The 15,718-nt window shown below is 35.6% G+C and overlaps 1 protein-coding gene across 15 annotated transcripts in view; it reads left to right on the top strand.

Annotated features, from left to right (window-relative positions):
- The window catches only part of ST7L (suppression of tumorigenicity 7 like), a 94,102-nt gene that overhangs the window by 53,703 nt on the left and 24,681 nt on the right, over window positions 1-15,718 (top strand). For 10 of the 15 annotated variants that reach the window (XM_007114246.4, XM_028488995.2, XM_007114248.4 and 7 more), the window contains 3 exons: window positions 1,116-1,266; window positions 4,852-4,944; window positions 10,027-10,951. In XM_007114246.4, coding sequence (XP_007114308.1) covers window positions 1,116-1,266; window positions 4,852-4,944; window positions 10,027-10,205 — 423 coding nt within the window. In that variant the 3' untranslated portion in view covers window positions 10,206-10,951. Of the gene's footprint in view, window positions 1-1,115; window positions 1,267-4,851; window positions 4,945-10,026; window positions 10,952-15,718 lie in introns of those variants that run through there. The other 5 variants (XR_003679538.2, XM_028488992.2, XM_055084379.1 and 2 more) reach the window with 3 other exon arrangements.

A 15,718-nucleotide genomic window follows, 5' to 3' on the forward strand; every position in this document is an offset into this window, starting at 1 on the left:
AAAAAAAAAAAAAAAAAAAAAAAAAAAATTAATACCTCCTATCCATATTCCTATATACATCTATACCTCTAGTGAAGCACTTACCATAGTCTGGTTATAATTTTTTTTTTTAATTTGGTTGCGTAGGGTCTTAGTTGCATCACATGGGATCTTCATTGCAGCATGTGGGATCTTTCCTTGTGGTGTGCAGGCCCTTCATTGTGGCGCGCGGGCTCCAGAGCGCATGGGCTCAGTAGTTGCAGCATGCGGGCTCTCTAGTTGTGATGCATGGGCTCTAGAGCACGCAGGCTCAGTAGCTGTGGCACATGGGCTTAGTTGCCCCAAGGCATGTGGGATCTTAGTTCCCCACCCAGGGATCAAACCTGCGTCCCCTGCAGTGGAAGGTGGATTCTTAACCACTGGACCACAGGGAAGTCCCAGTCTGGTTAAAATTTTTAACTTAAGAAATCTGTCTTTCTCGGGAGTTCCCTGGCGGTCCAGTGGTTGGGACTCTGTGCTTTCAACTGCCAGGGGCCCAGGTTCAATCCCAGGTCGGGGAACGAAGATCCTACAAGCTGTGCAGTGCGGCCGAGAAAATAGAAAAAGAAATCTGTCTTTCTCATTACCTTAGGAAGCTCTAGAGAATAGTGTTTTGGCATTCCCTAACAAGCATAGTGATTTGCACTCAGTAAATATTAATTTAATTGAACTTCTTAACAATTAAATTCCTTCACTATAGAAGGGGAATAAAGAAAAAATATTGAATGTTGCCACAACGTGTTATTCCAAAATTGTGTTTTATAATTTTTTACACTTATTCTTTTTTGGAAAAGTAAGTAATTTCCTCCAACATTATTTCCTCAGCTTGAGTTTCCATTTGTGTTTAGTAAAGTCACACATAAGCCATTTATTACCTTATTTTTACCTATAGGAATGTTCTGATCTTTGGAATTTGCATTTATATAAGCATTTTGTCAGTAGGACCTTCATGTCATTTCAACTAGCTTAATGTTTGTTTGTTTTTAAAATCAAATTAACTTTATAAAATTTGAATCTACACTTTTGTGGATGTTTGAATTTAGCATAATTTTTCTTTTTTTCTGTGGTGTGTCTGTGTGTGTGTGTTATTTTTCTAGTATTTACTAGAGATGAAAAGTCTCATTTTACCTCCAGAACACATTCTGAAACGGGGCGATAGTGAAGCAATTGCCTATGCTTTCTTTCATCTTCAGCACTGGAAGCGAATAGAAGGTGCTCTTAATCTGTTACAGTGTACATGGGAAGGCAGTAAGTATTCTTTTCCAAATGCAACACTAATCTTTCTGACTAATTATTCCATTCGCAGGCAGTCTTTTTGTAATGAGATTGTGAGTTTCTTTAAGGGCTTGTTCAGATTGGTTTCAAAGTGAACTCAGTGGTGTTTATTGGTTTACTGGTAGAAGAAACGTGTAATGTGCTTATATTAATGCCACATTTAGGAAAAGCAGAATGAGAAACTGTTTGGGTATTCTGCTATATGTTCACTTAAATTAAATATTTATAAGGAAAGAATGGAAACTTATATCCCTTCATTTATAAGTTTTTTAATGTGGTTAGCTATTGTTCTAATATTTTAAAAATTGGACTTTGTTTTTGGTTTTGTTTTGAGATGTGTACAACATGAAACTATTTTCCTCATAACTGATATCAACTCGATTCTTTACAATTTTTTTTAAATTGTGGCAAAATACATATAACATTAAAATTACCATTTTAAACATTTTGAAATGTACAGTTCAGTGACATACATGTACATTGTTGTGCAACCATCACCATTATCCATCCCCCAAATTTTTTCATCACCCCAAAATGAAATTCTGTACCCATTAAACAATAACTCCCCATTCTTCCCTCCTCCCCAGTCCCCTGGTAACCATTCTATTTTCTGTCTCTATGAGTTTGACTACTCTAGGTATCTCATATAAGTGGAATCATACAATATTTGTCCTTTTATATATGGCTTATTTTACTTACCATAATGTTGTAGCATGTGTCAGAGTTTTATTCCTCTTTAAGGCTGAGTAATATTCCATCATAAGTATATACAAAATTTTGTTTATCCATTCATCCATCAGTGGACATTTGGGCTGTTTCTACCTTTTGACTATTGTGAATAATGCTGTTATGAACATGGGTGCATAAATATCTGTTCAAGTTCCTGCTTTCATTTCTTTTGGGTGTATACCTAGAAGTGGAATTGCTAGATCATATAATTTTGTGTTTAGTTTTTTGAGGAACTACCATACTATTTTCTATAGCAGCTGAACCATTTTACATTCCACTAGCAATGCTCAGGGGTTTCACTTTCTCTATATCCTTGCCAATACTTGTTATTTCCTGTTTTTTTTGGTAATAGCATCCTAATGGGTGTGGAGTAGTATCTCATTTTGATTTTGATTTGCATTTCCCTAATAATTAGTAATGTTGAACATCTTTTTATGTGTTAATTGGCCATTCGCACATTTCTTTGGAGAAGTGGATTATTTTCCACTAACTACCAGATCTCTTATTTGTAACTTCTTAAATTCACCTGTCAGTGAAAATTCAAAAATAAATTCAATGTTCATTCACTAAAATTGGTTAACCTCCTCAAAGTTTGCACTGAGGCACCTTTGGGTATTATAGCAAATTCACAAGAGTGCCATGGGATATTTTAAATTTTTAGTAGAAACATAGCAATACACCATTCAAACTGTAGCTCTAGATAGTTCACGGTTTCAACATTAGATAGCTCTCCATTCTCTATTTTTTTCAGTGTTGTCATAGCTTTGCAAAGCTGGGTTTTGTTAGTTGCTGTGATTAAAAGAAGTACCACACAAAAATCAGCGTGGAACAGGAAATGAGGATAGTGGTGTCCAATGTGATTCCAAGGTTCGAGAAATTATGCAGTGCCCAACAGACTCATATACCCCATTAGGAAGAAATGATGGTTATTTAAAAATGAAATATTTTTTTCGTTAATTTATGTGTATTTTTTTTTCAAATCGCTGCGAAGTTGTTAGAACAAAAACATTTGAAGTTGATCAGACCCACTACTTAATAAGTGGAATTGTTAGATATTTCTTTCAGTGTAGGGGCATCAATAGCAAATTACTGAGACACGAAGGACACCACATGTCCTTGAATTAAGAAAATTTGGGAACCTCTTCATTAATATCTTGCTGAGGGTCAGACACTGTGCTTGATACTGACAATATACAGATTAATGAAAGCGGGACTACTAAAACTGAGGAGCTGGATGTTTTGGGGTAATTAGACTTTCTTTTGCTTTTTCTCCAGTAGTCTGTACGCTTTTCAAAACCAGGTGCTCCTGGTCAGATTGGCCATCATCAAAAACTCTAGAAACAATAAATGCTGGAGAGGGTGTGGAGAAAAGGGAACCCTCTTGCACTGCTGGTGGGAATGTAAATTGATACAGCCACTATGGAGAACAGTATGGAGGTTCCTTAAAAAACTACAAATAGAACTACCATACGACCCCGCAATCCCACTACTGGGCATATACCCTAAGAAAACCATAATTCAAACACAGTCATGTACCAAAATGTTCATTGCAGCTCTATTTACAATAGCAAGGACATGGAAGCAACCTAACTGTCCATCAACAGATGAATGGATAAAGAAGATGTGGCACATATATACAATGGAATATTACTCAGCCATAAAAAGAAATGAAACTGAGTTATTTGTAATGAGGTGGATAGACCTGTATAACTGATTCACTTTGTTGTAAAGGAGAAACTAACACACTATTGTAAAACAGTTATACTCCAATAAAGATGTTAAAAAATAAAATAAATAAATAAAAAACAAACAAACAAACAAAAAAACCAGGTGCTCTACCTCATTCACCTTGTATGTGTCTTCAGTGCCTAGTGTTCTGCTTGGCACATAGGAAGTTTTCAATACGTATATGATTTATTCTGTATTTCATGAATAATCATCTTGATGAATGGTTTCCTAGTGCCACTGATTTGCCCTGTGACTTTGGAAAAATCTCTATATTTTATTGTAGCAAAACAAAATCCATATTTTAACAAAAGTTTTTAGAGCCAAGGACTAAGGGAAAAACAAAAACCTTACCTCAACTTTGATAGTTGAGTAGGTCAATAAGGATTTCTTCTTTAAGAAGTTTGTAGGAGTTGATAATAATCTAGATGAGGGATGGGTAAACTTTTTCTGTAAAGGGCCAGATGGTAAATATTTTGTTTTTGTGGGCCATAGTCTCTGTCACAACTACCCAACTCTTATAACATGGAAGCAGCCTTATATAATATATAAACGAACAGGCATGGCTGTATTCTAATAAAATTTTATTTATAAAAACAGTGGGCCAGGTCTGGCCAAAGGTGATCCCTTTAGGTACTTAATTTAGATACTTTGGTGACCCCTGATCTAAATTAAGCTCACAGAAAACTTGGTGACAGCTCACATATGAAGTTAGGAGCCATTGAGAACTCTTAGGTTGCCAGTAGTTATGACTACAACAGTTATGTGATTTCCCTAAGAAGTGGAATTCACATGTAGAGAGTTAAGTCTATTGTGTTTGTGATGAGGAGACTGAGGCAAGAAGGACACAGCTAGTCTTACCATCCATTACGCCCTTTAGTTTTATTTCACCCAGACCGTTCATGATTCTCTATATAGATCTTATTCTTCTCCTTATTTGTTCCTTTGCGTACTTTGTTTCTTTCATCTAAAATATCTCTCTGAAAAAGAAAACGCTGTGTGAAAATTTAATAAAAATACGTCTCCAAAATAGCTTTGATTGTAGTAGAGGATGAAAGTGAGATTGAATTGAATGTCAACGTATGTATTTTATTTTTCACTCAGCTTTTAGAATGATTCCATACCCACTAGAGAAAGGCCATCTATTTTATCCTTATCCCAGCTGCACAGAGACTGCTGATAGAGAGCTATTACCTCGTAAGTAAATATTCAAGTTTTCCTAAATTTAAAATTAGTTGTGAGATTGTTTTTCATAGTATTCTCCCATTTTAAAAGTACCTCTGGTTGAAATTCAGGATGTTGTTTAAATACTATTTTAGCCACTTCTTGGATGTAGTTGCATAATTTAGTTCATTCCTGAATATTTTTTGGGTAAAACCCTGTACTAGATGCAATGAAGGACACAAAGATTAAAGATATTTTAAAAAAAGCAGTCATCTTACAAACAATTAAAGAAGAAATAATACCAATCCTTCACAAACTCTTTTTAAGAAATAAAGGAGGGACACTCCCCAACTCATTCTGTGAGACCAGCATTACCCTGACACCAAAATCAGACAAAAGCATTACAAGAAAGCTATAGAACAATATCTCTCATGAATATAGACACAAACATCTTCAACAAAATGTTAACAAACTGAATCCACCAACATGTAAAAAGGATTATATTCCATGACCAATTGGGATTTACCTCGCAAATGCAAGGTTGCTTTAACATCTGAAAATGTAATAGAATAAAGGACAATAGATGCAGAAAAGCATTTGACAAAAATCTAACACCCATTCATGATAAAAATTCTGAACAAACTGGGAATAAAAGGGAACTTCCTCAACCTGATAAAGAGCATCTATGAAAAACCCACAGCTAAGATCATACTTAATGGTGAAAGACTGAATGCTTTCCCTCTAAGATCAGAAACAAGACAAGGATGTCTGCATTCTGCTATTCAGCATTGTACTAGAGGTTCTAGTTAATGCCGTCAAGCAAGAAAAAGAAACAAAAGGCATTCATGTTCGAAAGAAAGAAGTAAAACTGTCTTTATTAACAGTTGACATGATCTTCTGTGCAAGAAATCCTAAGAAATCCATAAAAATACTATTAGAACTAATAAACAAGTTCAGCAAGGTTGCAGGATGTAATTATACAAAACTCAGTCATTTATTTATATACCAGCAATGAACAATCCAAAATGAAAATTAGAAAACAGTTCCAATCACAGTAGCATCAAAAAGAACAAACAATTTAGGAATAAATTGAACAAAATAAGTGTGAGACTTGTATACTAAAATCCACTAAGTACTGCTGAGAAAATCTAAATAAATGGAGAGACCACGTTTATGGATTGGAAGACCCAATATTATTTATATGACAGTTCTCTTCAAATTGATCTATAAATTCAATACAATTCCTACAAGTTGACAAGCTGATCCCAAAATTTATATGGCAAAGTAAAGGACCCAGAACAGTCAAAACAATCTTTACAAAGAAGAGTGAAGTTGGAGGGACTATACTTCCCAGTTTTAAAAAGAGCAGTCAAAGAGTCAGGAGGAGAACCAGAAATACATAGGATTATGATTGCTGAGAGTGTTTTCGTCTAGTTCTTGCTTTCAGGAAGCCAAACTTTTGAAAGAATAGTCTGTACTTTTTGTCTCAGCTGCCTTATCATCCACTCACTCTTTTTCTCTGTGAGCTGGTAAATTTGTTTAATTTTCCTTTTTTAAAATTTAACTGATAGGTAAGTATGCTGAAAGTTATACACGCTAGTTTCCTCTTACGATATCAATCTGTACCACAGTTTTTACAATTCTGGGTCCATTAGAACTGAAGTCTATGAAGGAAAGTTGCATTTTTACAACATCAGACTTAATGAGCTGAAAAGTTCAAACAGATAGATAAAAATTTAGGAGAGCTTATGGAAGTTGAGTATGCTGATATTTTTCTCCCAGGGTTTTTTATTTTTGAGTATGTTGCACACATCCATGTGTATGTAGGTGTGTATATGCTTAAATATTTTATTATTTAATCTGTTTAACATATACATACGTAGCCTTTATATTTTGTATCTCTACATATATGGGGCTAAGATATATTTTTAAGTTATATATAATATGTATATTATTAAACATGTATGTTATATAAATAGTAAATGTTGCAGGCATTCTTTGGGTATGAGAGAGCCACTTGAAACTAGCTTTAAAATAAAGAGAATTTGTTGGAAGAAGACTGGATTATCTCAAGGAACCCAAAGGCAACAATTAGAGTTGCACCTCAGAAGAGACTAGAACCAGAAACTAGAAGGCTATCAGGATTTCCAGGAGTCAGTTGTCTGTTTATCTCTGTCTCTGACTGCCTTTTTCAGCCTCTCCTATTCTCCCTTTCTTTTTTTTTTCATTCCCCAACTCCATCTTTTCTTTGTATGAGCTCTCATTTCTGCTTCTCTCAGTGTATCTGCTTCATTTTTATATCTTAATCTTTGCAGTTTGGCTTTCCCTTCTTAGACACTCATGTAGCTAAACTTGATACCCCCATACAGCTCTAAGTTTACATGTCATCAGTTCAGGCAAATAATACAGAATGAAGAATATCTCAATCCCACTTCTAAAACTTCTGGGAGAGTAAATCACATTTACCAGGTGTTCATCCCTGATCCAATCAGCTGTGGCGCAGGGATAGGATCAGGTCATGTAAACAAAATTGCCAAAATATCTCATTCCCTCTACATCTCTCTATATCACAAAACTGACTTGGGAGTCATCATTTTCTAGGCATGAATGAGATCACTAAGGGAAACTGTAAAGAGTGTGAGAAGTAAACTAAGGGTGAACCATGATGAAAATGTCTAAGGGATGGGTGGCCGATAAGGAGTCAGAAGATTCAGTGAAGGAGTGGTCAGAGAGACAGGACAAGAACCAGAACTAGATATCCTAGAAACTAAAAGGAGGAAAAAATTTCCAAGTGAGGAGGAGTATCCAAGGTATTTAGTAAGGTAATTACTGAGAAAAATCCATTGACTTTGGCAATTAGAAGGTCATTAGTGTTCGAAATTTTTCCTTTCCTATTACGATGGTGATAGTAGGTATTGTTTTTCCATTTTTAATGGGAACAAGGATATTTAAGGCAAAGGAACGAATCTTTAATTGCGGAACATCAGTATACAAGAGTGTATTATGTTAGGCTAATACATTTAACCTAAAATTATGCCCCCCCTCCAATCGTTACAGAGGTTGACTGATATAAGACTGTCTTTCATAGTAACATGAATAAAATCAAGGTTGTTATTGTTACGTATTGTCAGAGCCATAGGCTACAAGAAGAGAGCTTGCTTTTTAGCAGGGCTTTATTGTTTCTAGGGTTCTACTAATTTGCAAATTCTAGAAGGTAGGAGAGGAGGGATATTCTGGGGGTTTTAGTTTGATTATATTGTATATTCTTAGAGTATTTTTTCTGTCTCTATGATAGAATGAACAAATTTTTAATAATGTGGAGTTTTAATACCCAGGAGTACTTAATGTTTTTTGTTTTCAATTCTCCTTCAACCTTGATATGACTTACAGCATTCTGGAATTTGCTTATGAACCTCATAAGTTCAGACTTGAACTATTCCCTTAGTTCACATAGCTATTTAGTTGTCTTTTATGCCTCCTGATAAATTTTTCTCTACAAGCCAGTGATGAAATTTGAACTTTACTTCCAAGGGAGTGTTTCTGTACTAGTCATCCATTATTTTGATGTATTAGCCAAACATTGACTGACAAATGAATCTACGGAAAGCAATCCAAAAAGAAATAATTGGAGCTCTCCTACAGTATAAAAATTTCACATTTTAGAAAATTATCCTATTAAAGCTATATAGTTTTCTACCTTAAAAAGTAGGAATAATACTATCTATCTCCTAGGGTTATTGAAAAAAATTAAACTAATATAAATTAAAGCACTTTGTGAGCCACAAAATGCTACAGTTTAATTAATATTATTAATTATGCTGTCTCTCACACGAAAGTAATTATAGTAACCACTGGCACATATAAGTATTTGTTCTCTGTCTTTGCAAATATGGTTTGTATCTTTTGATTTCCTGGAAGAAGTTGGCCTCTAATGGCTGAGGGACAGAGCAGGAGAAACTGCTGCTTTTTTGGGTGCTGAAAGCACAATGTTGTCCACAGCTTCTAATGTTTCTAACTTAAAAAAATTCAGACTTGGTGTGCTTTTACTTTAAACATGACTCAAGGCTCTGGAAATTTTCTGGATTTTTAATGAGTTTGCTTTTTGGTATATACTTTCTGAAGATAGTATAAGACATAAAAAAAAAATCCTGGCTACTGAAGGAAACTTAGGTGTAATCTTCCCTGTGAATCATTATGTTTTAAAAAGTTAAATTTATAGCTGACCTCGATTCAGCACTGAATTAGTCATTCCTTACTTATGCAGGATATTACGTCAGGAATTCTTAGGTTTGTGTCCAACCCTGAGCAGTCAACTGAAGTCCCAGAATAACTCTCAGTTTGACAGACATTTATTGAGTACCTCCTGTCTGCCAGTCATTGTAATAGGCTCCTCTCAGCATTGTTATTCAAGTATTTTCAAATTTCAAATAACATAAAACTACGTGAATACTATTGGTCATGAAATATCCAATCATTAGAAAAATAATACCTGAGTAAATGTGCGAATGTGATAAAATAAGACAAGGGACTCCATTTATGTTCAGAATCCTAGGGCTTTGGTGTTCTGGTTAGATTTTTACAGTGCTCAATGAAATGCCACATATAAGACACTTATTAATAACTGGGTAAAATTGTTAACTTATTGTTCTGGTAAATCTCCAACCACACGTCTGTCTCTTGATCTCTATACTTATCTCTGAGCTCCCAAAGATCAAAATTATAACAACACCTTTATAAAGGGCTTATAGTGTTCATCATAACAACTCCATAGCAACTACTAGAGGGTTTAGCAACTTATTCAAGATCACACAGCTAATAAGTGACAAAGCTCTTTTTCAAAACCACCTCAGCATGACTACAATTACTGTTCTTTCCCATAGTGCCATCCTATTCCCAGTTCCTGACAGTTGTCTGGCTATGTAGGTGTGCTGTTGATGCTAGAGAAAATAATGGATAATAATTTCCTTCTCCCTTGCTTGACCAGAGACTTCTTGTTCTTTTTTTAAAAAACATTTTCCTTTTTAGTTTTTATACATGGATTTCATTTGAAAATATTAAAACTGGCTTACACTGTATTCTGAAATAAAATCCATTTCTGTCTTTTCTCCCTTGCAGCGTTTCATCATGTTTCTGTTTACCCAAAGAAGGAGCTTCCTTTTTTCATCCATTTCACAGCAGGACTATGTTCTTCTACAGCAATGATAGCTCTTCTCACACACCAGTTTCCTGAAATCATGGGTGTTTTTGCTAAAGCTGTAAGTATGATCTCAAGGACTTGTGCAGAGTATTTGTAAAACACACAAGAAACCATCTCTGATCTGTTTGTGCTAAACCAGCTGAGCAGTGAAGATATTTGTTATAGTAAATTACAGGAATTGATTTGTAAAGTTGCTGCCATAAATATGTCAAACATAAGATTTTGGTGATTTGAGCTGTATTTTTGTTGCTTAGAAGTTTGGAGAATACAATGGCATAACGTTATAAAGTTGGTCTTTGTAGATCACTTTTGGTGGTAAGCATAGCCCTTGTTACTAGCTAAAGAATAATCCACCCCTTTTAAATGCATTTTCTTTGGCATTTAAAAAAAATCCCTTGTTTTGTACAGAAGGCTTTTGATTTTTCCATTTAAATGAAATCATTAGTTCTCAGGGTTTGGTGAATGTTAAATTCAAGAATGCAACTAGGATGAAGAATAAGTAGGTAAGGTAGGACAGTTGCGACATTTGCCCTGGGTTCAGAATGTGCCTCTTTACTCAAAATTTCTCCCTGTTTTTATATCTACATGTTCTTATTGATCTCCCCACCTTGGGTGTAGAACCATGTACAGACCTTTATTTTTATTTTTACCCTTTAGTTTTGAACTGCTTCCCCATTTCCGGACCCAGGTCCAGAAAGTATTTGAGGACTGATATTCGAGAGAGTATCCCATGATTATTTACTTTTCTACATAAACCTGTTAATTAATGTCACTGGCTCAAAGCAAAATTACCAAAGATAAGTCCCTGTAAGTCTCCAAGCCTTTTAAAAAATGTGTCTTGTATATCTTTGTATTTTTACCAACTAATAAGAATTCAAACCCCAAAAGAAAATGTTAATTCATTATATTCCCAAATAGAAAGGCACTGAGAACCATAGAAATACTAGGCCTTACTTGGTAATGTAATTTCTATATTTTTGTCTGTGTACCTCCATTCTAACTCCTTGTTTCCTCACACTTTCTTTTCCTGCATTAAGAGTTTATTTTGTGCCTTAAAGATTAGTTGGTTTTCTTCTGGCATCAGTAGTAAGAGCACTGGTTTCTCTTTTTCCCTGAAGGTCAACTGTATAATGTGTTAAGTTGCCACTGGCTGTAGGCCTAGGAGTCTGAGACTACACTTGATTCTGGGTCAGGCTTCAAGAAGGATGACTTTTTACTGTTGTTCAGGGAGTATAGATATTTGGGTTGGAAACTGACTCTTCTGCTTCCTTTTAGTATAAGAAGAAAGCTTAGTGATCATACCGTAACTCTGTTGCTTGCAGTGGTGCTGACTGGGGAGCGAGTGTGTCTCAAACTGAAATGACTTCACAGTGTAATCTGGCATGGAAAAAAATGGACTAGACAGAGAATCTTGTCAATTTAACAACCGGAAAAAAATATGCAGCTGTGTATTTGAGATCACAGGAAAGCAGTGGGAGAGATGGTCCTTGAGTTTCTCTCAGGGCAGTGGGAAGGAGGTAAAATAGAGAGAGGAGGAAGATCTAGAATCTGGAGTAGAGATGTAGTCATTGTTAGTAGTGTACTTCCATGAGGTACTGGCTAAAATTAATGTAGAGTGTACTCACTGTTTGCTCTATTCATCAGTGTTAGTATATATAGTATATATATAGTGTCTGCCTTTACCTAAGACATCTCTGATGCACCAGAAGAGCCTTTAAGATTGCATAGCACAAGCTCCTAGCAGTGTCCGAGAACGAATAATTATACATTTGTAAGTGGAAGCTTCTTTTTTAGACCAAAAGTTATTAATTTACTGTGATTCTAGCTGATGAACAATAAACAGGCATTTGTTTACTATGTTATGGTATTTGTTGGTAGTGTATAGTGTTTAAAATGTGCCTGACAGCAAACTTTTACAGCCACGTTTTATCCCTGTGGCCTTTACATGTACATTTTAAATTCCTAAAAGTTAAGTATTTACTGAAAGTACCTGCAAACCGATATTTGTTAGCAGCAGTTCCAAGGGCAGTTTCCGTTTAAGAATTAATGGGAAATGATTATAGTATAGGCAGGCTCCAGCTTATAAACTCAATATACAAATACCTCAACAGACAGAGAGCAAGAAAACTAGAGGCTCAAATTCGGCTTCTTCACCACTTAATATAGTGTGGTCTCTGCCCCAGGAGCATTATCATCACCCAGGAACTTGTTAGAAACACAGAACCACAGGTACCACTCCAGCCCTCCTGAATCTGCATTTTAACAAGATCCTCAGGTGATCCTATGTACACATTTAAAACTTGAGAAGTCCTGCTTTACTCTACCCCCAATAAGAAGAATTTAGAATTCCTGGATAGTGCCACCTTATCAAGGTGGAGAAGGGGTAGGATTGTAGAGTCGTTGTGAACATAGGCTCTGGAGCCAGACTGCTTTGCTTTGGATTCCAGCCCTGACACTTACTGGCTGTGCCACCTTGGGTAAGTTGCTTAACATTCCCCCCCTGCACCCCGCATTGTAAAATGAGAATAGTACTACCTCATGGGTTTTTGTGAGGGTTGAATGAGTTTAAAATTTATCAGGTGTTTAGAATTGTGTCTGCTGACAGTAAAAACTAGGTGTTAGCTCTTGTTGCCATTGTCGTTGTCATCATCATCACCAAAGTGCAGCTATAGTGGGAAACCCTGCCCCCTTCATGTTTGGAGGAGCCATGTTCTACTAGTAAACTCAAAATGCATTTTTCCATAGAAATGGTGGTTAAGTATCATTTAAACAATACCATTAGTACTATACTTCTGGTACATTATGTGTACCAGAAAGTGGAGAAATGTTTCAAATTCTAGGCACTAGGCACTAGCAAAGTGCCTTATAGAGCAGAACCAATTGATAAGTTGCAAATTGCCTGTGTTAAAATTTTCAGTTAGGTCAGATATTTAATAGCCAAGTACAGTATCAATGAAGTACAGAAATCAATGAAGAATCTTTGAAACATATTTGTTTTTCTATTTAGTAAGGCAAAGCAATTTAAGAAAATTTCCTAAGCTCCTTCCATTGTTGCCATTGTCTCTTCCTCATCTAATATCGTTTTGTATTAGCTCACATGCTAGAGTAAATTCAGTTTGAATTTGTTAAAATGCATTTGTTATAAAAATTGCCTTTTTGTGAAGCAAGGCACTAGGGATTAATGATTTTTAATAATCCTCACTGAATATCAGATTTAGATAAATGGAAGGGAATGTACTAGAATGGTCAGTGGTTTTAGTGCCCCCTCTTCTTTTGCATGATATTAAGCTATACGGAAGAAGACTTCATTTTCAGCAAGTTAGGACTTTTTCCTGATTTTTCTCCTCACCGGATATTAGACATAAAGCAATGAAAAAAAAATTGCATAAATCCCTGGAGATGTGGAATGTGCTGATATCAGAGCTGATATTCTCTTAAGACCAGAATTCCTAAAAAAGGAAAAATTGCTTTTAAGTGGTAGATCACTTTCTCACCTGCTTTGAAGCCTGCTGAGTTAAATATGAGAGTTCAAAGTAAGGGTAGCCAGCAAACCAGTGAACTGGAATCTGATTCTGCTTATCTGAAAGGCGCTTCTTTATTTAAGAGCAGCACTGCCCTCTCCTTAGAGAACCAATCTTCATCTACTCTGGCCTCTTTCATTTCTCTCTTGCAAGAAAAGCTTTCTTCTTAGTAAGCCTTGGGAGGGCATATTACAACAGTGAAAAGACTGAAGATGGTCTTTGGGAATTTCATTAACTTACTGATAAATTCAGGCTTGTGGCATGTGACTTTTTAGTGCTTTGAATTCACAAGTGTTTTTGGATATAAAAATCCCTAGTTGCGTTTTAACTAAATGGGGCAGCCTTTACAATGTTGGCAGAAAAGATGTTATGGGTAAAGACAGAAATCAAAAAGATTCCCAAATAAATTGTTTGTTTCACTAAGGCAAAACTTGGTTAAAATTTGTTTCACTGAACACATATTGTAGCTGTGCTGGGGTGGGAATGGGCCCAGTTTCCACATATTTCTACTAATCTTTATGTGGGAAAATGTGGTTAGACAGGCCAGTGATGAATTTCTGAGCAACTCATAATTGGCTGGCTCCACTGTAACTAGGGCCTAACAATCTGCTTGATTAATTCTTTAAGTACTACATTAGCCAAGTTTGCATGATTTCCAAAGATATAGAAGGTCAGATGTTATACTAACAAAAGACCTCTCTACAGAATGTCTCACTGGGATTTCTTCAGCCCCTTCCCAAAAATAATTAACATTTTTCTCCCCAGATTAAATTTTTAAAAATAATAAGCAGATATAAATGCTTATTGTCTTTTACTGAACAGTGACCAGAACTTTTGAGAAGGTTTGTCCACAATTATCATTTTTTGCAGGGCAAAGATTGTCTCTGTAACTAGGGGAGTTGATAGACAATTATAACCATATATTGACATATACCAGTAGAAAAAAATATATATATATTAATTTAATTTATTTTATTAATTTATTTTTGACTGCCTTGGTCTTCGTTGCTGCGCGCGGGCTTTCTCTGGTTGCGGCGAGTGGGAGCTACTCTTCGTTGCGGTGCGTGGGCTCCTCATTGCAGTGGCTTCTCGTTGCGGAGCACGGACTCTAGGCGCGTGGACTTCAGTAGTTGTGGCATGCAGGCTCAGTAGTTGTGGCTTGCAGGCTCTAGAGCGCAGGCTCAGTAGTTGTGCCACATGGGCTTAGTTGCTCCGCAGCATGTGGGATCTTCCCAGACCAGGGCTCAAACCTGTGTCCCCTGCATTGGCAGGCAGATTCTTAACCACTGAGCCACCAGGGAAGCCCGAAAAAAAAATTTTTTTAAAGGTTCCTAATTTTCCATTGTCATAACCAGTGATGTGAAATCTGTTCATATGTAAAAGATTTTTTTAATATTCTTCATCTGACTTTATTAATACTAAAAACCTATGAGAGTTGCATTCTGCTTTATTAACTACATAGGGCCCCATTTAGAATTAAACTGATAATTAAAATGTTGCTTTACTTTGTTTGAAAATGTATTATTTTCAAGAACTAATATAGTTTTAAAAACATTTTGAATTGTAACTAAACTTAAATTCCTGTAAAATACTCTTCTATAACCATGCTGTTTCCATAGTAATATATCTGAGGTATTTCCCAGAGAGTATCCTGATAATAAAATGAGCCTATTGTGACAGGTCAAAAATTTTAAATGTTTACACTTTTGTTTCATTGTTAGTGCTGCTGAAGTCTTTATTTGGGCAGTCTGGCTTATTCCAATTTTGATTTTCTGAATTAACTGGGATATTTGTAGCAAGAGAAAAGTTGTTCTCTACTTTTTATAAGGGTAATTTCTCATGCTTCATCCTCATTGTTCTCCTTCAAAAAGGACCAGAATGAGAAATTTATGAAATTGCTAATGTTCTTCTTTATCCAAATTTTCTAAGTACTGAACTCTTCAAAGGCAAAAATAATAATAAAAGTTAGGGCAATTTACTTTTTAATGCATGTCTGTATCCCTTCCCCAGGATTTAATTCAGTTTTGAAGTTTGTGGAAAGCACCCTCTTTCCCTATTAAACATGTGCTTGACGAGTATGAAGTTCACA

The sequence above is a fragment of the Physeter macrocephalus genome, chromosome 4, assembly GCF_002837175.3.
Source record: "Physeter macrocephalus isolate SW-GA chromosome 4, ASM283717v5, whole genome shotgun sequence".
Classification (NCBI taxonomy): domain Eukaryota; kingdom Metazoa; phylum Chordata; class Mammalia; order Artiodactyla; family Physeteridae; genus Physeter; species Physeter macrocephalus.